Source organism: Chelonoidis abingdonii, chromosome 3, assembly GCF_003597395.2.
Source record: "Chelonoidis abingdonii isolate Lonesome George chromosome 3, CheloAbing_2.0, whole genome shotgun sequence".
NCBI classification, from domain to species: domain Eukaryota; kingdom Metazoa; phylum Chordata; order Testudines; family Testudinidae; genus Chelonoidis; species Chelonoidis abingdonii.
The window spans coordinates 203123635-203150192 of record NC_133771.1 but is presented as its reverse complement, the minus strand read 5'-3'; the positions used below and the strand labels follow the sequence as shown (position 1 = coordinate 203150192).

At 42.6% G+C, this 26558-nt stretch overlaps 1 protein-coding gene across 5 annotated transcripts in view; it reads right to left on the bottom strand.

Annotated features, from left to right (window-relative positions):
• Positions 1–12027: 12027 nt before the first annotated feature.
• Positions 12028–26558, bottom strand: part of WDPCP (WD repeat containing planar cell polarity effector) — a 244455-nt gene continuing 229924 nt past the window's right edge. For 4 of the 5 annotated variants that reach the window (XM_032763269.2, XM_032763270.2, XM_075064463.1 and 1 more), the window contains exons 16-17: positions 15476–15576; positions 12028–13537 (exon numbers count right to left, since the gene is read on the bottom strand). In XM_032763269.2, coding sequence (XP_032619160.1) covers positions 13443–13537; positions 15476–15576 — 196 coding nt within the window. In that variant the 3' untranslated portion in view covers positions 12028–13442. Of the gene's footprint in view, positions 13538–15475; positions 15577–26441; positions 26507–26558 lie in introns of those variants that run through there. The other variant, XM_075064464.1, reaches the window with a different exon arrangement.

Sequence of the window (26558 nt, the reverse complement as noted above, 5' to 3'; positions counted from 1 at the left end):
TCGACTTCAGTGGAGCCACGATTTCGCTCTCGGTGTGTCCGTGAAATTCAGCCACGTCCGCGGAGGGGGGGGAGGGAATACAGAATCTTCAGCCTCATTTACATATCTCCCATAGCAGGGCTGGGGGTGCGGGGGAAATCAGCCTGCACCGAAAGCTGCAGCGGGGATACAAGTTCCTCGTTTACACACAGGATACAGGCCTCCTCTCCTGACTCCCCCGGCCGTCAGGTGCTTGGACCCTGGGCAAGGTGCGGGCATATTTTCGGACTCACCCTGAGGAGGAAGAGGCAGGTACAGAGTGGGGTCCGGTAGCACGACGCTGTCCTTCTCCCACGTATAGCCAGGAAGAAACTAGGTCTTACATTTTGCTGTTCGTAAGCACTGAAGGAAAGCTCCAGGTAGGGGTGTGAGTATGAGAGAACGAACGTATTGACAGACACTAAATCAAAACGGTTAGATTTGCTGTTTGTTCCCTGTAGGCTAGAGCGTTGTCCCTTTCTGTAGAGAAGTTTGAGCCAGCGGGGGGGGTGGAGTGAGCAACCTTTTCTTTCCCCCCGCTGCCAGATGCTGGGTTCAAGTCGCTGTATGGGGAAACCACACATGAACTCCCACAGGGACTTAGGTCTGTTTGGACATAGCCCTGGAACGAAAATGCTTCAAAGGGAGCTTCCGTTTCCCTGTTTTCTAGTATATAGGATCCAACCCCGGAGGGCCCCCGCCCCGAATTTCTGTTCCGTTAAGGGAGAATTCTAAGCAAATCCTCCTTTCTCTCATTTTGTTAAAGCAGCTACCCGTCTCGGATTTCCCGTTTCGTGCTATTCCGGGTTGGAATTTTCTGTGCGCATCTGAGGCTATTGGAAAGCTTTCAGGCTGGCCCCTGAGGGCAGAGAGCAGACACTTTTTGCCAGGGAAAGCAAACAAACACAAACACACCCTTAACAATCACATCTGGCATTCAGAATGTCCAGGGTACAACACCCGGTGCTTCCCAGTTCTTCTCAGAATTGATCAGCCTTCCTGCATGTTGGGGGAAACATCTGGGCTTAATAGTAATGAGCATAGTGTGACAACTAACAGGCGCCCCACCTCCGACTTTTCACTTTAAAAGAGGTTAAGAAATACGGCAAGGACTTTTCAATGCACCATAATATTTATTTTTTCTGCTGAGCGGTACAGCAAAGATTCTAGGCTCTCCTGACTCTGCAAAGGGAAAGCGAGCGCTTCTGAGCATTTCAACCTGTAGCTTTGCCCAGAATGGAAACTTCTGCAGATATGCAGCCCAGCAACTCGCCCCCTGGAGCTGGGTCTGCGGGTGTGCTAAGGCAGTGCGCATGTAGAGAGCGAGAGTGTGTGTGTGTCGGGGGGGGGGAAATTCAGCCCCTTCACAGAGCATACGGGAGAAGCTTGTAAGCGAATTGTCGTCTACGTTTGCATTTTTAAGCACCTGTTTCCGGCTTTTCTGCTTGGAAACGGCTCCCATATATGCCAGCAGACTGCGGGACTCGCTACAAAGAGCCAGTTTAGCCTGGCTGATTGCTAATGTGCTTATAGCTCCGACACTAAAGCATGACAGCCGAAATAATAACCTCGCCCCCGCCCCGTATTCTTCCATTGGCGGGCGAGCGTGACCCCGTTATCTCGATGGGCTCGCTCCCAGCTCCGCCAGGGACTGAGCATAGCGCCCAGCTGCACAGCGGACTCCCCTCCGGCTCGTATCTGTGCTACTGCAAACCCCCCCTTCGCTCGGTAGTTTGGCTCTCACGGGTTGGGGGGGCGCGAGCGAAGTTGCGCAGCTCTTGTTCACAACGCTCAACGAAGCAGCTGGTGCTACGCAGTTGAGGCTGCCCCCCCACCCCGCATGATCCCCTCCATGCTTGGCCCTTTCGAAATTGCCTGGTGACATCCTGACTAGCCAACCTGACGTTCAGGTGCATCCCCCGAGCCCCCACCAGGCATGATAAAACCCGGCACCTCTATTCCTGCGGGTTAATTCGTCTCCAGCGGATCCTGCTTCCAGAATGCTGTGAGTGCATCACATCTGCCAATGCAACCCTCGGGACACCCTGGGGCTGAACGGAGTCACTTCTTTAGCTCCGGTGAATTACGCTGTAGGGAGTCTGTTCTTTCCTCACTGGGCGCCCGTCCTCTAGGGATGCCTCATGACGAAGGCACGTGCGCCCCTGCCTCCAAAATTTCCTTGCTTATTTCAGGTTTCCTGAGCTTCCTACCCCAGCTTTGAGCTCTGCCGCACACCGCACCTATCTGCAGTCCTGTAGCGCTAACCAGTCGGAAACGTGACAATACAATTCTACACGGAGACACCCCCCCGCCCCCATCTGTAGGCACCCACTTTCCGTTCAAGGATCTCCCAGCCTGTCCCAATCAATCTGCATAGCAAGACCTAGAGCCAAAGATGCCCCAAATCTCCACGATGAAGGATCATTTTCAGTTGCTTAGTCTTTTCCTCAACGTTTTTACATTTTCAGCCAAACTTTGGTACATTTGCTCTCAGGAAGCAAAGTTTTGATTTCTGGAAGCTTTAGCAAACAGGCTTGTGACTTGACGCAAGTCACTGACTCTGCGTGCCCGAGGGCTGTACGTGATAAGTGGGGAAAATAATTCTTCCCACAGCCAGCCTCACTCTTGGAGCTGGCAAGGGGACACACATGAATGTTTGTGAGGCACAGGGAGAGTGTGGTGAACAGCTGATACAGTAAGGAAAACGATCCACATTTTTATTCAGTGCAGGACTTGGCTGGCTTGGAACAAAAAAGGCACAGGACACACACAGCGGAGCGCAGATCAAATGAAATCTTGTCCAGCTGCTTCATTCACATAGGCTCCCAGTTCAGCAAGGCACTGAAGCATGTGCCCAACATTTAACATGGCAGGAGACTCCTTCCACTCATGGGAGGAGTCTCAGGGGCTTCAACAGGCCCATTCATGCGCTTGAAGCTAGGCATGTCCTTTAGTACCTTGCTGAATGGGGACCTGAGCACTGTCCAGCCTATGCACTGAATGAGGCAGGGCTCCAGTGGGGAAAAAATGGCACCTGCCCATGTCCTTAAATCGTGGCTCCCCAGGCGTCCACACGAGGTTGAGGGGCAGGTTGTCACTTCCTGACTTTGGAGAGCTTCAGTTTGCAACCAGAGCGGTCTCTGTCGGGCTTTGGGTGGAACAGACAAATTACACCTGACTCACTGCTCTGCAGATGAGGCACCAGAAGCAGGGTGAGAAAAAAGGCCCAAATCCTACTACGACTGACGTCATTGGTAGCATTGCCATAGACAGCCAGCCCCTGGGACGTGGGCTCAGCACTAAGGGACAGATTTTGAAAGGGATTTAGGTGTTGCTTCATGCAGGGCTGCAAGGCCTACGGCCCAGCTTTACAGGAGTATTTAGGTGCCTAACTCCCACTCATTCCACGTACCTGGGCATATGCCATGTCGATGGCTAGGGCCCATTTTCAAAAGTGAGATAGGAGCCCACATCTCATTTGAACGCGGCTTGGCTGTTTAAATCACTCTGGCCTTGCAGTGCTGAGCAAGGCAACACCTAAAAACCTTTACAAACCTGTGCCTGAGTGTCTTGCCCAAGGTCAACGTGCAGGCAGAGATACAAGCAAGAGGGAATTGAAAGACCTTCAGCAACTGCTGCAAGGCTTGTCTGGGCAGGGCTGAATAAAATGGGCTGGAAGGGAGAGGTTTTGAGAGGTGTTTAGTTCTTTAAAAGCCTATTTTGGCCTGTTGTGTAATTATCCTTCTGCCCCTAGGAGTGCCTAGCTAATTCTCAATATACATGACTAAATAACGAAACGTAAAGACGCAGTAGAAAGCTGGGTCCATGTATTCTGTGGCCACAGTCTCCACCCATTGCGACAGAGCTGTACTAGAACCTCAGCTTTCACAGGGAAAAAATTGGTTCTAGTCCTCTCGGTTGTGTAGCAAATATGAACCAAGTGTGAACTGAAGCAATGTCTTCCTGAATTTGGAGACAGCCTGAAACAGAAGGGCTGAAAGTTGTGAACTGCTTCAATTGCCTCAATGGGGTGTTAATTTTGGAATTTAATGACGACAATTTAAGGATCAGTGCTGCTGATCATTGCAGAAACAGCCAGCAAATGCACTTGCGCCACAATCAAAACTTCCTCTCAGTCCTCCATAGCTGGGGACTTTATTTTTATATTAATAAATGATTAAACAACACGGGGACTATGCCAATGATTGTATTAGTCATTTTTTTCATATTTAATTAATTCAAATCCTCCCTTTGTTGGTTTAAATGAAGCTGCTACAGCACTTCTAGCCTGCCATTCTAGCAAGCTGCAGAATCCAGGGACCTTGCTTCAGAATTTAGGTCCAGAGTAGATGCCAGCCAGGTTATGAGCTTTTCCCTAGAGGAGACCAGGAATGTGTCATCCCTGGTGACTCACGTTGTTTAAAAACTAAACAATATTTGTATTTGGAAGGAGTGGGGCTCAAGGGTTTCGAATCTCAGACTTAGTTTTGGTTTCAATGGTTTCTCTAGCACCTATACGCTAGATGGTAGGCTTTTAAAAATCATATTAGTTGAGCTAATGAACAAGGCATAAGAATAACGTCCATGTAGTGGGTGTGAATAGCAAAGGGGGTTCAGAGAAGAAATGTTTCTGATCAGATCAAATATGGCTTTTGTCCGAAAAGCTAGCTCCTTTAAAAACCAACCCCCCCCCCCACCATGGCTTTTCCCCTTGAACTATGGGGTTACTTCAAAAGCTCTAAGAGCATGACTCAGGGCGATATGGCCAATTGGCTGAAAACCACTACAGGGTCCTCTGTAGCGTCGTTCCTATTCAAAAGAAAATAATCCAGAAAATAACACACAGTGATTAAACCATTTAACAAACAAAACTTGCTACTTTCTCCCTGCATACTGTACATACGCATCCAGTAATCACACAACACACAGTCTCCCATGATTACCCAGATGCCTTGGGTCTAGCATGTCATTCAAGTGGCACAGATGCGGTGGCAGTTTCTCTAGTCTACAGATTGGGGCTGGGCGGGTAGATGCTGTCACCCCATCACCTCACATTTCACTTGTGTGAAGCCCAAGCAATTGTGCTTTATGTGGGTGATGTTAATCACCTGCACTCAAGGCTGGCCAGTAAAGCGCATCACTGTTATGACTGGAAGAGCTCAAGAAAAGCGCAATGCATGATATAGGGATTTAAAAAAAAGCTGATTGAGACAGTTGAGTCACTCACAGCTGTGACATGACATGTTTTAAACATGCCTGAAATGTCAGGGAACAAGGACATCTTGTGTGGGATCTGTTCAAATGCAGTGTGATGCTGGGGAAAGGTGCCAAACTGGCAGCACCAGACACCAAGTGGCTGGATGAGAGAGCAGGTCACTGTGGACACGTCTGCTCTCTCGTGCAGCAGACTTGCGGCCTGCTCTTCCTCTCATCCCAGGGCATGCAGACCCTTAGCTTAAGTGCTGGTGGCTGTGGTTGTGGGGTTCCGGTGAATGGTGCTGAGAGCTGGTCGGGCTGAGATACAGATAAATCCCTTTCCAGTCACTGGGCAAAGCCTAGTCCTTAAAGTTGGCTAGTCCAGAAAATATTTGAGTTGAGCTGTCAGTGTTTTTTTTGCCCTGGTATGTCTGAAAAATTGGGCCCCTCAAGGGGATGTGACCTAATTTATTACATTGCTATTTTCATTTTATTTGCCATTCTTTAACGTTTAGTTACTCAGATCTGAAAAATATGGCTTTAACCCTGCTCTGTCTCAGTTTTTCTATTTGTAATTACTGTACTGGGGTGTGACAAAGAGTAACTAAAACTATAGTACTAATGACGCTTAGTACTTACATAGCCCTTTGCACCCCCGTCTTTCAAAGCATCTTACAAAGATGGGGAGTATTATTAGCTCCATTGTGCAGCTAGAAAAATGGAGGCACACAGAGGTAAAGCAGCTTTTCCGGAGTCTCTCACGGAATTGCGGTCAGAGCTAGGAACAGAACCCAGAGCTCCCGATTCCCAGTTCGGTGCTCTAATCATTAGACGATTACTGGCTTTGTAGATGTAAAACCCTATATAAATGCTAAGTATAATAATTGAGGTGAGCATGTACAGAAGAGTAGAAGTGTAAATGATAAGGTTATAAGTTCAAATTACAAGTATGTAATAATGTGAATTATAACAATCATTTTGTAGACACCTCTCTGAGGTGGTGCAAAGAAAATAGGTGATTGCAGATCATACAATGTATTCCTCAATCTTATGAGTAAAGAACCACTGCACACAATCCATTTGTGGCTTTCTTTGCGCTGACTTCTGGATAATAGTCATTGCTAAATCATGAATGTAAATAGAAATTAATATATACAAAAATTTCACATTAGCTCAAAATCTGTTTTGATTTTGTCAATAAAATCTCCCAGCATAACACTCAGAAAATGATCCTGCTACAGTGGAGATCTTTTCTTTCATGTTTTACCTCCAGCATAAAAAACTGCAGGGAAGAAGGATGAACATGGTCACAAGGTTGAAGCATAAAGGAAAACATATGCCCATTTTCAGCTAACTCCCTATTCAACACTTTTCTAGGAAAGAACTCCAAGAAAGCCATAAAGGGATTTTATTAAAAACTGAGATTTTAGGAAACAACATTCTTGATCTTATGTACATTTCTAGCATCACTTCCTGTATATTTCTAAACCAAAATCCTCTTAGCATGCAAAGTAAATAGATTATGATATACTGAAGGATTAAGGATCACTGTCTGGTGTCAGATTAATCCCACATATAGACCATCACTTGTACTGACAGAAATATGGCTTCAATTCAGCAAAATAGCTCTATGCCTAGGTAACACATTTCAGCGTTTTATGCAGAGCAAGTGAGAGATTTCCTTGATCTGTTGTTGCACTGCATCTATCTCAGAAATTAAATAGAAATCTGTATCGTAAGCAACACATGCTCTCCTCAAATTACTGTACGGATGCATCGTGTAACCATCCATTATATATACAGCTATGTGTGGTGAAATGCTGTAGTAACCTGCTGTTTGTTTCACAGTTCTCACTTTATTAATATTTTCCCCATTGAATATGTAGAATTTTATGCATTTAACAGTTCTGTTCACTCAAGACGTAAGCTTTTCAGTCTGTTTTAATAGACAAATCTGAATATGCTGCTACAAACAAACTGCTAAATTATGTTGGGTTTTTTACTACTACCAAACCCACCATCCACTGAGTATATGTTAGATTTCAGCAACCTTTTGACTTTTAGGGGGAAAAAAATGGCTGGACCAATGAACAATAAACTCAGATTTTCTCCACACAGTATTTCTAAAGAGTTAGATTTTTTTAAAAAAGTTTTTATTTTTAATCCACTTAGTGGCAGTACCATTTAAAGACAGTAACCAAAAAGCAAATTCAAGTAGATCATTGACTTTCAATTTTACATAACTGACTGGTCCAAAAGATCAAGCTTAATATATATGTGTGGATATACAGTAAAGCACAATATGTGTGCACATACATGATATACTGGATCAAATGGCAGGAAGGCAGAAACATCAAAGTTCCTTTTCTCTTTTAATAGTTCCGGAACAAGTATAGTAATGAAACAGGTTAAGTTGTCTTCTCTGTAGCATTTTCTGTTAGTGGCTAGAGGAGCAAGATTAAAATCTGGACTCCAATGGAATGATGTTTAAGAGACTCCATGTCTTTTTAGTAAAGGCAAAATAATGGTTATTCAACTAAGATGATATATGTAGATACGAAAATTGAGAGCATTCTTAGAAAAATGCTGCTGACTGTGAAAGGCTGCTCTTCCACAGAGGTATCCTGAGTGAAGATTTTATCTGCTAGGATCTCGGTAGAATGGTTTTCAGAGCCTTAAGTGGAAATTCAAATCTGCATCCAATTGAAGATTGTTAAAATATATAATGCATGGAGAATTACAGAGAATTTGCTCTGTGAGGTTTATGGATTTGATTAATGAAAAACCAATCTTTCAGCATTTCCATTTGTACAGTAATACTGGTATCCATGATTATTGGATTTTGTATGGCATCAGATATCATGATGAAAATTTCACAATATTGCTTTTCATAAATAAACGTGAGTCAGTTTTTGCAGAGACAGGTGCCTATAAATCAATAATTCAGTGTTTTAAGCAGACCCTTGCTGAAACTTTTAACTGAATTTTCTCTTGAAGGGCCTGATCCAAAGGCAACTGAAGCCAAATGAAAGACTGCGATGAATTTCAGTGGGACTCTAATCAGGCTTAGAGTATTTTCTTTTAAAGTGAAAGTATTCATATTCTTAATTATACTAGACCAAAATGAACCACTTTGAGAGATCCACTTCCTCCAGTCTCCTGGGGGAAAAACAACATACAATCACTCACTTTAGCATACAGAAATTAAATGCAATGGTAGATTTAAAAATGTACCCTTTTTATATTTAAGAAACTCCAAAACAAATACAAAGAAACGCAAACCTATCTAAATATTGACTCCAATTAACCTCTGCATGGAAGCTTATTTGCAAAAGCTAAACCTTATTTTGTTCTCTTTATTTAAAATGTATAACAAACATTCTAACATTGTATTAATGCCAGTAGTACCAGAGCCAGATTTTTAAAGCTAGGGATGCAATTTTGTAATCTTAATGCAAACCTGCAAATACTTGATTTAAGTGCACATAATGCCCCCCCCCAATGTATGTACAACAAATGCATGTGCAGAACTGAAATGTAGCCCATTATTTTTGTAAGCAACATGACAATTAATGAAAACGGCATGTGCCTAGAATGCAAGGGTGTTTCATGCTACATGTTGTTGGCATGCCTACAAAATGTGTGAAAACTTTGCTAAGGAAAGGGTTACACTCTAGTGAATCACTGCTTCCCTTACAATTACATATGAGCAGAAACCTCTTCGTGATGCAAAGGAAAACTAGGTGTGGAGCTGAAATCAAAGGGAAGCGGGTGTATGTGCTCTACTGTAGTTTACAAAATACATTAATTTAAACTGGAAAAAAAAAGTGGAAAACTGGCAACAAGAAGGGTATGGAAGTTAAGGCTGCCGCAGGCTTGTGTGTGTGCTGGCAAGTTCAGTGGGATTCATGTGGCTTTCACTCTTTCACTTCAAGTGAGGAAGAAAACACCCTTGTAACGTAATAAAGAGCATTTGCCAGAGCAGCAGCTCCATCTTATGGTATATATATTCTACCACAGAGATACACATCACATTCTTAAACAATGCTTCAGTGCACAATGCATATATTACTGCCGTGTGTTTAGGGTTAAAAGTACTTCAACAGCTAGAATTTTGTCTTGATGTAAATACTGCATTTTAGTTCCAGCCTCTTGTTGGGCATTTTCGCTGCTTGGTGGCTGAGGAAAAAGTTGGAGAGCCTGTTTGTTAGGAGGCACTTGGTCTTTACTGGATAAAGCTCCATGCACCATATAAATACCAACAGTTAGTTGTTTTATAGGAAAATGGAAGTGTTTCCCCATTCCTCTAGATATAACTCAACACTTCTCTACCACATCCCTAAGGTTATATAATGCTGAAACAAGTCATCTTTCCCGGTGAATTTCATGCATAGCCTCTACCACAACTCTCCCAGGCACATCGTGCAGCAACATTTGTGAACAGTAAGATTCTCTGTCTTCTTAAGGGATGTAAGACTCTTAGAACTTTCATTTGTTTCATTGATATTGGACATTTCACTCTAGTCTCCATAAGACCATTTCAAACTACTGGATAATTATTGACACCACTCTGATTCTAGGTGCAGGAATGTAGCACTTGCTCAAATCCTGGGGTTTCTGTCTAACGTTTCAACACTCAACATTGTCTACATCTTTATGGTAACCATGCTTCTTTGGTCCTTTTTCACTCCTAAATCCTCCTCCTATGAGATTGACAGCTGTCTTGTCTTCTGCTATGAGGGTAAAGCACTGGAATTCTCCCCTGTAGGTGTAGTGGTCATTTTGTTAATTAATCTATAATAAAATAAATAACAACTTTGCACTTACATGGTGCCAGGCTCTCAGAGAACTGTACAAAATCTCAGTAAGCATTATCATCCTAGTTTCAGATCAAGATATTGAGCCACAAAGGGGTGAAGGCCTGCAATTTCAAACGAGTGCAATTTGAGACATCTGGAGCGTGATTTTATAGATGGAGGTGATCAGAACCTCTGGAGACCTACTTGTATCAAGTTAGGCATCCAAAAATTAAAGCACCTTAAATGAGAAGAGACTTCTGAAAATGTGGCACTTTCTCAAGATCACCCAAGTAGAATAGAATTGGGAACAGAACTTGTCTCGTGACTTCCTGTCTCTGACTTAACTGAACCCGAATGCCAGATCTCTAACATCAGAGATGTTTGGATCTGGCTTTCCACACTTGGCCCCATCTCTGCCTCTAATCACTGAATCAGCTGGACTTACAGTGGCCAGTGATGAGAGCACAGCTAACCATTTCTTCTAGAAAATAACTAATTGTCTTCAAACAGCAAAGACTTTCTTGGTCAAATATTTGGCTATGTGATGGTGATTTTTCTGGACCTGGCAGGTGAATGGGAACAATTTCCTGCAGTTTCAGGGAGGATTCACAGTAAGCAAAGAATACACAGGTCGTGATATATGTGCAAGAGATTGTTTACATGATGCTGTGGATATAGTCTCAGCAAGACCCCCGGTTTCCACTCACCCAGGGAATAGGCCACTTCTGACCCCCAAATCAAATCCTCAACATCATGGCCACAGAGGTGTCTCTAGCAGCAGAACCAGGGCAATTCCATTGTGCAAGAAATGGCTGGGCTCTGTGTGTGCCCCCTTTTTGTGGCATCGAGACCAGCAATGAGAGGGGACCTTCTGAAGCAATGGAAGCAAAGCCAGGCTAGAGGAACAGTGGAGTGAAGATGGGCATACACGGGTGCATTGGAAGGATAATTCAGCCATTGGGCTTCATAGTCACTCTGTGGCTGTAGGTGGGAGGTGTCCTCTGGCCCCCACTGGAAATATCCAGAATGCAGCCCCAACTTGGGCTGGATGACAAGACCCAGGTTTTGGCCCTCTGAGTGCATGCATTTTAAACATCTCCCTAAAGCATAAGCCTCGTTCCCTAGGGCTTTAGCAACATTGATACTGAATTCAACAGGCTACTCCTACCAGGCTTTTTCCGTGATTTTCAATAAAACAACATTCAGTCCAATTAGCTGGACAAAAGGGAAAAGTTTTTCATTCTCCAAGATCTGATGAGAATGTCCAATATATCTTTACACAGAAAAAACATTTAAAAAACCCCAAAATGGAGAACACTCTCTTGATTTTGCACTTGTACAGAAAATTTAGCGTGCAGTATATCATGCAAAGGACGAACATGCATGTGATAGTCTATAACAATACAGTAGCAGGCTGTTCAAGTTACCTCGGTGAGCACTAAAAATTCAGGAAATGTCCAAGTTAACATTGCTTATATGGCTTTGAAGTGTGGTTCCACTCTGAAAAGTGACAATGTAAAAATGGCTCCATCTTGCTTCCTTGTGTAATTAGAGTAATTGTCATAATTGCTTACTTCAGTGGCAAAGATACATTGTTACTGCATTTTCCTCCTTGCAGGAGACAACCCAGCTCCGGGAGATGAAGCAAGGTTCTCTTTCCCCGTGCATCAAACAGAACTGTCTACCAAGCTTTATGATCTGAATGACTGTAGCAACAAGGAGCCTTAGTCATGGACTAGGACCCCATTGTGTTGGATGCTGTACAAACCCAGTTTGTAGCGGTCAGCTAGAGCAGTGCATACTCATTGAAATCAATGGAATTGCACAGATGTCGCTGAGGGCATCACGTGAAGCCATTGTCATCAAAGGCAGAGTTTACTTTGCAAAGTCTTTAGTGAATATGACTATACACAAGAAGAACAGAACCCAGCCTGACTGTCAGATCCCAGCCTAAGTTTGCAAGGGTGGCAGTCAGGAAAAATCCTCATATTTTGACTTGTAGATGGTACCTATTTGATTTGGAGTCATCGAGAGACAATGAACACAAAGTCCCACCATTTCAACAGTCACTTTTCAGAGCAGAACTATGCTTTAGCTGCTCCCAGGTCCCTGCATATTACAATACAGTCTCTTCACAATCAAACGAGATCATGTAATTAAAGATCAGAAAATATTTCTCCAACCTTAGAGACCCATGTACATTTTTTTTTTCCCGGTATGCTAATTTGTCATGGGGTTTAGCATATCGTTAATGACCCAGACAATTTAATACAGTAACTTCCCTTCTCTCTAGGGAATTTGAGTAATTTTGGAAGCGACCCATGGACTATGCACATTCTTTCCAGCCAGTAGTACGAGCTACAAAGCTAACATAGCTACACGTGCAGAGAGGAGATTTTTTTTAAGGTACATTTCAGGAAAGGGGCTATTAACTATTAAGAGAAGTTAGCGGTAAACATAGGTATTGTATGTATGTCAGCAAAAGTTCACAATTCCTTTATACTGTATGCTTATGGCCAGCACAGAGAGGGCAGGGTTGGCTTAAAGAGGCAGCTGGAGGTTCCCTCTGAGCAGGGGAATCTCCTGGGGGTGCACAGCTACCACAGTCCATTATGTGCCGCCTGCTCTGGGACCGCCCCTCCCCACCATCACGAGAGGGTGCACTGGAGCATGATGGGGCTGGAGAGGGTGTGGCCGGAGCAGGTTGCTCTGTGTGGATCCTGGGCTGACAGAGAGTTGTTCCTGGAGAGTTGTTCTATTTGGCACGGGTTGTTATTCTGATGGGACCAAAGTGTATTTTCTCACTGTCCTTGGGGGGTGGAGGCTGGACAGGTTTTGCTCAGGTTTTTAAAAATCACCTTTTTGTACACAGGACATACATTGAAAATTTCCACCCTCCCCCAAGGTGAGTTTCAGACAGTTACAAGCAACTGTAAATGGGCTAGAATGGAAACTAGTTTGCAACCTTAACGACAGTGGTTACTGCCTCGCTGCTAAACAAAACTGCGGCGAACGTATTTCTCCTCAAAGACCCTGGACTGACTGCACCGGAGACTGACGAGTTCCACATAGCCAGAGATCTGCCACAGTGCAGCCCACGCCACGCACACGGCACCACCCCGGGACAGCAAATACATTCTAGCGAGTGAAGGGCAAATTAAGTCTTTGTGCCTCTTTAACTATTAGTCTCGCTGCTGAAACTTCCAGCAAAGGAGGCAATTAGTTGGAAACGTGGTGGCTGTTTCTGAGAGATGGATGTGGACTGAGACTAATGACCCATTTCTCCACCAAATCAAGATTCAGACATCAACAAATTTTGATCGCTGGTGATCTGGGCTGGATTCAAACCATGAAGGTCTGGCTCTATTTCACAAGCCCTATGGATGTGGAACTTCCACTGACCGGAGTCCTGCTTTTGAATGAAAGATGTTATTTGTACCAAGGGGTGAAATAGAGTAGAATGGACAAAAAAAAAAATAGTGTTACCTGTTCTGTGTGAATGTCCCCAAAATTCCCAGAACTTGCTGGAAAACAAACAAGCAAGGTTAACATGCGGCCGTTACCTTTTCAGCCTCTGGATAGGATATAAAATAGCTGTATCCTATCACATGATGGATGAATTAAAGCATTTACCATATTACCTAGATATGTATGTGCACGTGTGATCCTCCCTCTCTCACGCCCCAAGCCCTGCCAAACCATAGCAATATGCATTTTGACGAAGACAGCGTGGCGGAACCCAGGTATAATACACACGTGACCATCTGTAACCGAGCGAGTGTAGGATATGCTAATGGCAGCTCTGGTAGCACAACCCTTTCATGTTGACCTCTTTGAAAATGTGGTGTGATACTTGAACATGGCAAAGGGTGAACATCCTTACCTGATTTACAAATATCCTTAAGTATATCAGTACACCTGGCTTGGTGACTGGGGCCAGGCCTACGCTATAAACCTACGTTGGTATAACTACTTTGCTCAGGGGTGTGAAAGCCCCACACCCCTGAGTGACGCAGTTATACCAATCTAACCCCCAGGACTGACAGTGCTATCTCAACAGGAGGGCTTCTCCCATCAACATAGCTACAGCCACTTAGGGATGTGGATGAACTACGAAGCTCTCCTGTTGGAATAGCAGCATCTTTGCTGAAGCGCTACAGTGGTGCTGCTGAAGCATTTTAAGTGCAAACCTGCCCTACGTAATACAGGTGCTCCTGCCATGGCTTCCCCCCCATTGAAATATTCTGCTATTGTTCTTTAGAGAGTGTGTGTGTGTGTGTGTGTATGCCTCTACCCCGATAGAACGCTGTCCTCGGGATCCAAAAAATCTTACCGTGTTATAGGTGAAACTGCATTATATTGAACTTGCTTTGATCTGCTGGAGTGCGCAGCCCCTCCCCACTGCCGGAGCGCTGCTTTACCGCGTTATATCTGAATTCGTGTTATATCTGGTCACCTTATGCGGGGTAGAAGGGTGTGTGTGTACACACTTATTTATTAATTTAATTTATTATATTTATATACACACATACATATGTGTGTGTGTATATACATATCTGTATTTATTTTATATATTATTTATATGTAGTTGACAAATGTTTAAAATACTTGACAAACAAAATGACCTCATCTGTTCACTCTAGTAACATCCTTGCTGAAATGGTGTTGCTTGTTGTTTTACAAACTATTGACTTCAATGGAGTTACGCTGGTTTACACCTGTTGAGACTCTGGCCAGGGCCAGTGCTTCCATTAGGCGACCCTAGGCGGTTGCCTAGGGCACCAGGATTCAGGGGGCAGCATTTTGTGCGCTCCTCATGGGGCACATGGGAGCTTCCGGTTCCGCTCCCGTCGTGCCGTCGAAGAAGGACCTTCTGCCGATGTGCCGCGGAAAACAGCGGCAGGCAATTGAGCAGCTCAATGACTGCCACCGTCGCCTGTGGCATTTCGGCGGAGGGTCCTTCTTCGACGGTGCGATGGGACTGGAACCGGAAGCTCCTGTGCGCCCCGTGAGGAGCACACAAAATGCCGCCCCCCGAATCCTGCCTAGGGCGCCAGAAACCCTAGCGCTGCTCCTGACTCTGGCTCTTATATACTAAAACATAAAACAATGCTGCTAATAACAACAGTAATCCTTTGCACATACATAGCACCTTTCATCTATGAGCAATAAATAGTTTTACAATGATGGGGAAACTGAGTCACAAGTTAAGTGATTTTGCCACGATCACAAGACTCAGTGGTAGCCTCAGGAATAGAGTCCAATTTCCCTGCTTCGTAGACTGTGATTTCACGGCTGGATCCTGCTTCCTCCTTATTTGGCTGTCACACAGTTAAGCAGCAATGAATTTTCAGCACTAGCTCACTTTCTTTCTGAGCTCAAAATTTTTCCAGGCTATCAATTTACACTATGTACAACTTCTTTCCATTGTGCTTATTTGAAAGTAACTTGTTAATTCTTACCTGCTGGATTCCAGGACAAGGGTTTTTCCATTACAGAAGCAGCATTGCTTCCTATTTCAGGCACACTCTCTCTGTTGTCTCTTTGTCTACGTGTAGCAGAACTTTAAAAAAAAAAAAAAGGGGGGGGGAGAGGTGCGGCAGAGAGTCATATAATAGACAGTAAAGCCATTTTGTTTGTTTACCTCTTTAAAAGCGCATGGTAGCCTGTAATTCACTGTTTTCAAACTCTAGCTCTTTTTTTTTTTTATCAGATGCTACTGTTTGTTGACTGAATTTTACTATGAAAACTCTCTTGCCTGTGCAATCCTTCTATAGCTGTGCTGTCAGTCAAAGATATGGTGTAAGGTTCTTGTCTTTCAAGCGATTAAGGGTTTTGTTAAATAGGTTGCCCCCAACAGATCTTCAGATTGTTCTAACAGACAAGAGGAATGTTTCACATTGAAATACTTCTAAGGAACAGCAGTCAGGCAGATACCAGGATGCCAAGAAAGCAGGATGTGATGTCCAAAACTCCATCATCTAATTATTCTCACACTTAAAAAAGCCCCCAAACCAAAAATCCCTAGACTGCTAAGATAGAAGTTGTGAGCTTTTACTCTGTGCTGTTCCTTCTCCTCAAACAAAAAAACGCACCAGCATGACGTTGTGGAATGTACGTGTAAGTTATTTGTTTTATTTTGGTAGTCTTGATGTCTTCATTTATCCTCCTGTTGTTCATTCATCCTCAATCTTCTGTTATTCAACAGCATACTTAGGCAATCTGCCTCCCCAGGCAGTGGAATCAGATTGTTAGATTTTAGTAGATACATTAACTTATTTGGGATCAACATGCCTAGCAGGATCTGATCCTGCAGTCCTCATGCTGGCAAAACACCCAGTGAAGTCAATAGGAGTTTTGCCTGCAGGAAGAGGGGAGCAGTATATAAAAATTGGAAAAATTATTAAGCAGGACTAGTGGGTTTCTGTCACTTCTTCATTCTGGTGGATTTCCCACCTACCAGTTATTCTCTGGATATGGTAACATCTACTCTATTGCACTACCATTTGCAAAGGTACAATGACACCACATGCCTTTTTTTGAAAGTCTGTAAGTAGATTAGCAAGTGCTTCTTTTAATTTTGGACAGAAGTAAATCGTGAGAATGAAAATCTGACTGCTTTCCTATTGCACACAAATTTATTAACAGCTACAGCGCACAATCGCATTTGGCTTTGATAATACAAAGAATAGATTCCAGCCCTTTATTACTGACAACAATGTAAATAATTAAAGAAAGAGCTCAGGCTTTCCCTGTGTCTTTGTCTTTCTACTCCCAGTACAGTGAAGGTTATGCAAGCAGCTGTGAATCCATAAAGCAACTTAAAGCAACCTTTCTCATCAGCTTTCCCCAAGCCATATTAAAGCCACAATAATGCAACTGCTACATCATACTAAGCTTTATTGGCTCAGCAAAAGCAACTAAGGAACTTCATTGGAGACCAGATTAGGCTGGTTACAAAATGGAGAGATTCTTTTGCTCTCTGACCCCATTATCTTTTCCATAGTATCTTGGTCAGCTTTCTTACACATAGCCATGGATTCTGTGGAGACCTGTAAATTGCTTTTTTGGCTGCCAAATTGCAGTAAACCCTCTATTTTTATGTTTTAAAAGAGCTTAAAACTGTCCATCCTCTTTGGATGTGTCTTGAAAATTGGCCAGTGCTGGGAGGATTTTATATATATCCAAAGGCTTAGAAGAAGATGTTGCTTCTACTGAGCTGCTAGTTTTATGGTCAACAAATATGAAAAGCCCAGTGGGGATAAAAGGAACTTAACCAGTTCTATCTAATACATATAAATCTACCTAAGAGCTCAGTGCACTAGCAGTACTCAATGTACTACATTTATCTCAGTCTAAAGATGCAGAAAATGGGTCTTTTGCACATATGCCACATGTTCCCTTTCAATGCCAAGTTAATACGAATTAGAAGACTCTGAGATGAGTAAACAAGGTCAGCCTGGGCTCAGCCAAGTTGGATCAACGTAAAGTAAATGTCAGGTTTTACTGTCGGCAACGACAGTTTGTTTTGGCTCAGCATTCCCCAAACTATACATTATAAAATGTTTGTAGGGAACCTGTTGCCAGACACTTTGCTTATTCTCCTTGTTTTGCAAACCAGACACTTTCCATTAATTACATGTATAACTTTTGTGACAAAGCCAAGTTATTTTTTTCAAAAAAATTGCTTGAACAATCTCATTTAATCTAGAGGCACTTTGATTAGAATCAGGGGCAGCTCTAGGTATTTTGCTGCCCCAAGCACGGCAGGCAGGCTGCCTTCGGCGGCTTGCCTGTGGGAGGTCCCCGGTCTCGCGGCTTTGGCAGCACGCCTGTGGGAGGTCTGCCGAAGCTGTGGGACCAGCGGACCCTCCGCAGGCATGCCCCTGAAGGCAACCTGCCTACTGGCCTCGTGGTGACCGGCAGAGCGCCCCCACTGGCTTGCCGCTCCAGACACACACTTGGTGTGCTGGTGCCTGGAGCCGCCCCTGATTAGAATCAAAATAACATAACAGCATAATAACAAAGAGTGTATTTCCTTTGCAACAAATAAATCACTAGTACTAATAGTTGATTGTATATCTTCAAAGAGCTTTGCAGACATTAATTAATCCACCAACATTTCTTGAAATCTATGATTATTATTACCTCAATTTTACAGACATACAAACTGATTTGTCCAAGGTCACATATATTTACCCTATCCAGCATTTTTGGTGCATCAGAAACTCCCACTGACTTCAGGTGAGTTTTTTTGAATATTCAAAGAATGAGGTCTATAGTGACAGAGGCAGGATTAGAACTCGGGAGTTCCTGGTTTCTAGTCTGATGATCATACCATGCTGCATCTTCTCAGTAGCCTTCAAAAAAGCTTGGTTTAGAACAATAAACTTCAAGTATACAAATACTATATAGGTAAAGCACTATGATTATTTATGAAGGTACAGTATGTTGTGTATAATGTTGTTTGGACATATATATTTATGGTACTCTTCTCACCTCTGTGATGTTATCTGGTTAAAATATGATCATATAGAGCATTGTTGCAACCACTGTTATATATTTGTAACAAATATTATATAAAATGTGGGCATGTAAAATGTCTATGAAAAGTTTATGATTTGCTGGTTAGGATGATGCTATTTGTACACATGTATCATTTTTGTATTTGAAGTTATGAATATTGACTCTATACCTGGATTTCAAATGTTTGCTCCTGGGGTAATGCACATGAGGTAGTTAGCCAGCACATCTTGGAGGGACTATTCTAATTGAGCGGCAAAGAGTTCTGTGGCACCTTATAGACTAACAAACGCATTGGAGCATGAGCTTTTGTGGCACTACATGCATCTGACGAAGTGGGTATTCACCCACGAAAGCTCACGCTCCAAAATGTCTGTTAGTCTATACGGTGCCACAGGATTCTCTGCTGCTTTTACAAAGCCTGAACCAAGAACTTTGCAATTACTGTAAGTATCTGATTCCTTTAACCAATTTTAACTCTAACCTTTCTTTCTTTTTATGATTAAACCTTTAGATTTTAGATATTAACGGATTGGCATCAGCATGATTTTGGGGTAAAATCTAAGTTATATATTGACCTGGGTGTGTGGCCAGTCCTTTGGGATCAGAAGAACCTTTTTAATTAAGGAGACTGGTTGTAAAGAACCACTCATCTTTACATTCAGTGTTTTCTGTGGTAATACAAAGACTGGAATGCCCAAGGAAATTGCTTTTATGACATCTTGTTAGCCAATGTGGTGAAACAGAAGTTTACTTTTGACGCTGGTTTGGTATATCCTATGGGGGATTAGCCACCAGTCTTGGGGTGTATCTGCCCTATTTCTCAGCAGTTAGTCTTGAGTTTGGCATTCTCAGCTGTGACTAGGGTGCCCAGATGTCCTGATTTTATAGGGACAGTCCCGATATTTGGGGCTTTTTTTTTATATGGGATCCTATTAGTCCCCACTCCCATCCCGATTTTTCACACTTGCTGTCTGGTCACCCTAGTTGTGACCCACAAAGGCATGGTTACAACCTCCTCTTAACATTATTTGCAAACTGGTTGCTTCATTGTTAAACAGGCCTTTCAAAAAAGGCTATTAGCAGTGTAAGGAGAAAAAGCAGAAATGCTGCAAAAGTGATGCATTTTCATTCTGTTTCTTTAACTACAAAAGACAATATTCTATTCAAGGAGTGAGGGTGTGGGGAATCATGTTTAAATAATATTGTTCCTTTGAATGTCACACTGACAACAGCCAGGTATTTCAAAGGAATCAACGAAGCTCTGACCTTCGCTCACCCCCGCCCCCAAACAAACAAACAAACAAACCAAGAATCACCCCCCCCGCCTAATATTAAAGAGAAGGTTGTGCAGCCATAGCTTAATATTTCCTGTACTTTTGATTGGGTGCTACAAACTCAACTTAGTTAAACACTTGTTTCTGTACTTAATATAAAATCTGATGGAATAGTAGAAATATGTACATTTTAAAGCACATAAGTAACATTTAGAAACCTTTGATAAAGTAACATATACAGTACACACTTTTTGCATTATGCCTTAAAAATCCACTGGTATTAAAACAATATGCAGCTTATTAGAAAACAAGAACGGTTTGAACAATTTTTTTTGTAAACTAATATATTCAGGGGGGAAAAAAAACACAGTCCACAATAATGGAGGAGGATGCAGACTTTACCTGGTGTGCAAGACCATGGAAATTGTCTCTACAGCTCACCAGCTGATCGAGCCAGAAATATGCTGGCCTGCAGAAGTCAATATTTTTGTTTTACATAGTGTTAACTTATTTGATTCTCTCCATGACTTATCCTGCTCCTACGGACAACAAGGTTAGTGCCTTTCAGAAATGTTTTCATTATTTATATGCATCTGCAGAGTAATTCTGATAACAAACCATTTCACATGTGTATACACACATGCATGCGCATGCCAAAAGGGAGAGAATAGTTTGGCTACAAAATATGACATCTAGGAAAGAATGGGTGATTGTGAAATGGTCAAACAAACAACCCCCCACAACAGCATCCACAACAAACAAAATACCAACAACTCTAATCAGAACTAGTACAATCCCCCTTCTAGCATTCACAAAATAAACTCCGCACTGGCCAATGGCCTGAGGTGTTCAGTTTCCCTTAGGATAGGGTGAGTAGGCCTGAACACAAATGCAGAAAGTGTTTGGGGCATCATCCTGGAACCTTCATTCAGATGAGTAGCGGGAGCCACTTGGCGATCCGGGGTTACTTGTGTGAGTGAGGACTCCAGGATCAGCCTGGGTATTATTAGGGCAATACCATCAATTTCAGTCCACTATACTGCTCTTTCCCTAACTTAGATTTGAGTGACTAACTGGACTCATTTTTTCTGGTTGGGAAGTTATTCTAACCCATGGTGGTTCTCTGCTTTGACTCCAAATCCAAGGAGAGAGTTCACCTTGGATCAACAGTCAGGCCCCTGCCAGAAAAAGAGTGAACTTAGTGGCCTGTCCTATAGATGCTCAGTGTTTTCCTGATCCTTTTCTTGATCCTCTATTGTCATTCAATGAGGTTTTTTGCCCTATAAGTCGAAGGGCCTAGTTTTTTGTTAAAAAACCAAAAACCCGACTAATTATTTGAGGGCTAATGTTCCATTTACATTCCCCCTGGTTTACTGATATGAACTTGCTGTGCTATTAGGGGCTGACTGAAATCCCATTAAAGTATATGCAAGTCTTTTTACTGACTTCAGTGGGATATGGACCAGGCCCGGCTTAGAGTACTCAGAAGTGGAAGAGAGCTCAAGCATATACTTGGTCAGAAGGAGACCTATTCATCAGACAGCAGTGTCCATGCTCATGTTAGAAAACCAGGGGGATTCAACTGAGCTTGTGATATTGATTTTATGAAATCCAAACAAGTCACACAGTCAAATGCTTCTACACCTTTTTGTTATATTTTTTTACAGCGATGAAACTCGGTCAACAAAGGTAAATGTAAAGCACAAAGAGAACTTTTAGAGAGACAATGCAGTAGTGAGAGATGCTAACAGCATGATCTGACTCTGGAATTCCTGACTGGGGAAAAGGCCTTAAGGAGGATCTTGATACTGAGAAGATTAAATAAAAGTGAATTGTTAAGCATAAAACTGCAAGAAAAAAAATTGGACTCCATTTAAACATATGCATAATTTGTTATGCTTCCTGAAGAATGCTAGTACTGCTGCTATATTAAGGTGTTAAATAGTTATTTTCTGGGCAAAGACTAATGGGACTTTAAAACATTTGGTCATTCTTGAGATTCAGCTAAATGGCCCTATAAAGGAAAGGAGCCATCATAAAATTAAATCCAAGAACTAAGGCCATTGCCTTGGGACTGTGCAGGGATTTAAATAACTTTCTAGCAATTCAAGTGAGATACAGTAGTATCTAGACACTCTACCAAGCTGTGTGATGGGTTCGTTAGCAATGCAGATACACAGGAAACTGTTCAATGTTTTAGGATGTGAGCAGCTTTAATAGAAAACTGGCGTCAAATGTAAACCCAAGTTAAACGACTCAAAAACATCAGAAATGGAGAAATGGAGCAGTCGCCATTAATTGTTGTACTTTGCATGGTGTCTTGGAGAGATTAAAGAAGACAGTCCCTGCCCCAAAGACCTTATAATCGAAGGGTCCAATCATGCACAAGCCTTATTCACGTGAGTAAAATGTACCCCATATGAGTAGTGCTGTTGATTGTGTGTGATTAGACCTTGTCTAAGTAAGCCTTGCAGGATCTAGTCCATAATCATAATATTAATACTGAACACAATGTTGACGTGTCCATGCACATTTGGACAGATTGTGTCTTGTGATCCAGTGAAGACTTCTATAGGACTGCTGCCGAGATGAATCACCCATAGGGGAGACTATTAGGAATTTTAAATTATAGGAAGCAAGAATCCTATTCACTGCGGTATTGAGCAATACCGACATATGAATGATGTTTAGAAGGTAAGAAATGAACGAGCTACTTACAGTAATATGCCTGGTATAGTTTAAGAGACCTCGCAAAGATGGCAAATCCCACTTTGCACCAGGTTTGGAGTCAGGGAAAGGCAGTAAAACTGTGATAAGGTTATTATTTCTTTTTCTTGAGGGAAAGAATCTAGAAGTAAACAGGCAATGAAACAGCAAAGTCTAACTTTACCTCACTGGTGAGTGGAATACATAAGCGCGGAAAGACTAGCTTTAAACAGCAGGAGAAGGAGAAACAGTCAATAGCTAAACAAAAGTGATCAAGCTTATAACAGCTTTGGGCCAGTGGAAGAGGGAGAACGTTTCATGTCTGTTCCTTTGAAACTGTGGCTGGAGGCTGAGCTGAAGTGGACAGCAGAAATATCAGATATGGGAAATCGGTTAGAATGATAACAACGCTTTGCAGTCAAATAGTGCCTCCCATCTGAGGAGCTCAATGTATTTTACAAACACAACTTCATTAAACTTAACTTCCTAGTGAGGAAGGCAAGCATAATCCTCTTCTAGAGATGAGGAAACTGAGGTACAAACAGTGAGTTTTTAAAGTGACTACTGATTTTTGGAAGACCAACTGGAGAAGACGTACAGTGTGTTCAGGAAGTGCTGAGCATGTAGCCACCTTCTGAAAATCAGGCCCTTTAAAGTTGTTTCAAGTTAGGCTCACAAAAATCACTAGTGACTCTTGAAAACCTTGGCCCAAGAGACTAAGTGTCACAGAGACTGTGGCAGAGTGGGAACAGAACTTAAAACATCCTGATTCCTAGGCTTGTGTCTTTTGCAGACCTCCTTGCCTCTGTAAAAATCTTGTGAAAAGGCAAGTAAATCATCTCTGAGACCTTGTATCTTGTTCGCTTGTAATTTTTTAACAGACTTGAACTAGGAAAATTTCCTGGAATCACGTGGACTCTAGCAGGCGTCAATTACTCTTTGAGCCATTATATGAGAGATGTTGCAGGAGTTTCTTTTAAACTCAGATTAGGGTTAACTGGGTTCATGTAGTTTCAGCAGTTCCAAAGAGCCAATAGTGAGGATCAGAAACTTTCTTTATTTTTGGTAGCTCAGCAGGAGGCAATCAAAAAACTTCAGGGCAGTGGATCCGCTTGCTTAGGGTCAGCTGCATCCAGAGGGTTTTAGCAGTTTCAAGGAGCGGTTAGTGAGGGTCAGAAGTTTCCTTTATACTCACCAGCTTGGCCGGAGGTAATGAAAAACCTCAGGAAGGCAGAGCAGTTTATGCAGCTTCAGTGATTGCAAAGAGCCTCTAGTGAGGATCAGCAACTTGTGGTGACCTACCTGGGCTCGCCTGTGTTAAACTGGTCAAGTCAGCAAGCCAAGAAGCACAAGTGAAGCTGAACTCCGGATTAGCTGACACAGGAAGACCAACAAAGCTAGATGCAGGGCTGCCATATAACTATCACGTGTAGTATTTTTCATAAGGAAAATGGTGAGCTGAAGGAAGGACAGCACATTTATACTTCTGGATTAGAGGCACGTTGCATTGGTCTCCATTCTGGACTGTTGTTTAAATTGTTGTATTATGTAAATACAGCAGTGTACCCCTCCCAAGTACTTACAGACAACAATCTCATGCTAAATGTTGGAGGTACAGGTTGTATCTAAATTCTTTAGATAGCTTTGAAAATCTCTGGCATGTTTGGAGCAATTACATACAGTTAGGACAATTTGCCAACATGTAAGTACAGTATTATTTAACTAGTAAGAAATTACCAGAAAAGTTCTGCCACACAGGAGGGTAAAAATAAAATCAGCAAACTAACAGTGAAGTACCAATGTGATCTTATTCCAAAATTCAATTCGTAGACAAGGTTTAGAAAATAAGGGCTTCCATTTAAGAATCTGACAAATGATTTTCCTAACTGGGCATTTTTAATGTAATGTGAAGCAACAACTGTGTTCCAAAAAATATAGGAGTTGTTTTTGTAATTTACCTTGAGCTTTACCAGGAATAGAATTGAAGGCATCAAGAATGCATCTGAGAAAATAAAAATTACATTTCTCCTAGAATAGTTGCCCATTTTTATTTCTTACTATACTAAGTACTTTCCTTCATGCTTGTAAATCCATCACTGAACTATCACGGTACCTCTGTTCTCGTTGTTGTTCTTTACTTTACTAGTTCCATATATGCAACATGTTCTGTACAACAAATAAAAGATAGATTCCCTATCCCAAAGGACTTACAATGTTAGGTAAGTTAGAAAACGAAGAACAGAAGGAAGTGACAACTCAGGGAGGTGTAAGGGAAAGAAATGACAAGGAAGAGGACAATATAAATGTGCAGTTCTTGGTGAAATTAATGCACATATCTAGATGACCAAATCTTTTCTATGTCAGGGATCTGACAGCTGTTTTCTTTTGTATTGATATCCAATAGTGCTGTAAGAAAAAAAAATCCTATAAAAAGCAAAGGTTTCATGCTTTTGCTAGCAGCCATCATCCAAAGCACAGGTTCTTTAAATGGGTGTGGTATCCAACTTCTCAATGTTTCAGTTTCAACCTCTACAGGCATCTGTCCAGTCTGCAGGGCCACCCAGGGGGGTGGGCAAGTGAGGAAATTTGCTCCAGGCCCCAGGCCCCCCAGGGGCCCCGCGAGCCCTGGCCCGGTGGCGGTCTGGGTCTTCAGCCAGCATTTCGGCAGCGGGGTGCCCTTCAGTGCCGCTGAAGATGCAGAACGACTGAAGGGTCCCCCACCGTCGAAATACCGCCGAAGACCCGGACCACTACTGGGTGAGTACAACCACCGCAGCTCCCCCGCTTTGCCTCAGGCCTCCATAATCCTCTGGGCAGCCCTGCCAGTCTGCCATTCTAGGGGTGAGCTATTCAGTTTTCCCCTCCATTGAGATGAGATTCCCCTGCCCAGCATCCATTCTTTGATGCAATAGCAAGAAGAGCTCTTACAGACAGATCCTATGGACTGCCAGATCAGGCAGCCCTAGACCCGCTGTCTAGTGATAGGCTCAGAGAACTTTTGTGTTAGGGTCGTGTGCACTTTTGACAACTCTTTTTCACACCTTGGCTTCTGCTCAACATGTTGTTGCTGCCAGTCCTTCTGTCTTTTGTGCACTTCAGGCCAGGGAAGTTGCATTTTTGCAAACAAAAATAGGTATTTAAATATTTAGTTATAAATGCTCAGTACTCCAAAAACGCATGTATTCTTGGTACTGCCTCTGCACCCTCTCAGCACCTCTGCATCTCTATTTAATATATCAAAACATCCAATAGCTGCTGCTACTGTCCTAAGATGTTCCTCTACTAGCATCCAAACATGAGTGCTTAATGTTAGGCAGCTAAAGCCATATTTAGGCTCAGATTCTGCAAAGACTTACAGTGTATGAAGTATTACATATATTACTGATTCAGGACAGCATTCCTGTTCAGCAAAGCACATAAAGATGTGTTTGTCTTGAAGCCAATGGCACATAAGCATTGCTTAAGTGCTTTAGGATCAGGGCCTAAGAGCTGTCCCACAACTGCAGTGGGACTCCTCCCTGTGTGTAAAGCTAAGCACATGTGCAAAACTTTTCAGGACCAAGGTCTTGGGGACCTAAGTAAAAGTGTCCTAATTTTCAGAGATGCGGAAGTCACTGATTTCAGTAGCCAGTGCTCAGCACTGCGAGCACTCTGGCACTTTTACCTCAATATATAGATTTAAGAGGCTAAATTAAGGTTTCATAGAAATGCTGGTATTTTATTGTTATCTTTCCTCCTCTTGAATTTTTACAATCGCTGGGAACAAAGGCCAGGCCACTGAGCAATATAATATCCTTTTTAGGATAATATTTTCTAGGAAAATGCTTAGAGCTCTTCTGAAAGCCAAAAGAGCTGTCAACATAATCTAAAAATCCCAGGATGTGAGAAGACTAGCATTAAATATTTATCAGTCAATTGCCTGCTTTCTCCTCTCCCCCTGCTCAGCATCTTGTCATTCAGTGTTGTGAAAAGGGGAGTTTTCCTCGACTGTATCAGAAATCATAGAAATGTAGGGTTGGAAGGGACCTTGACAGGCCAT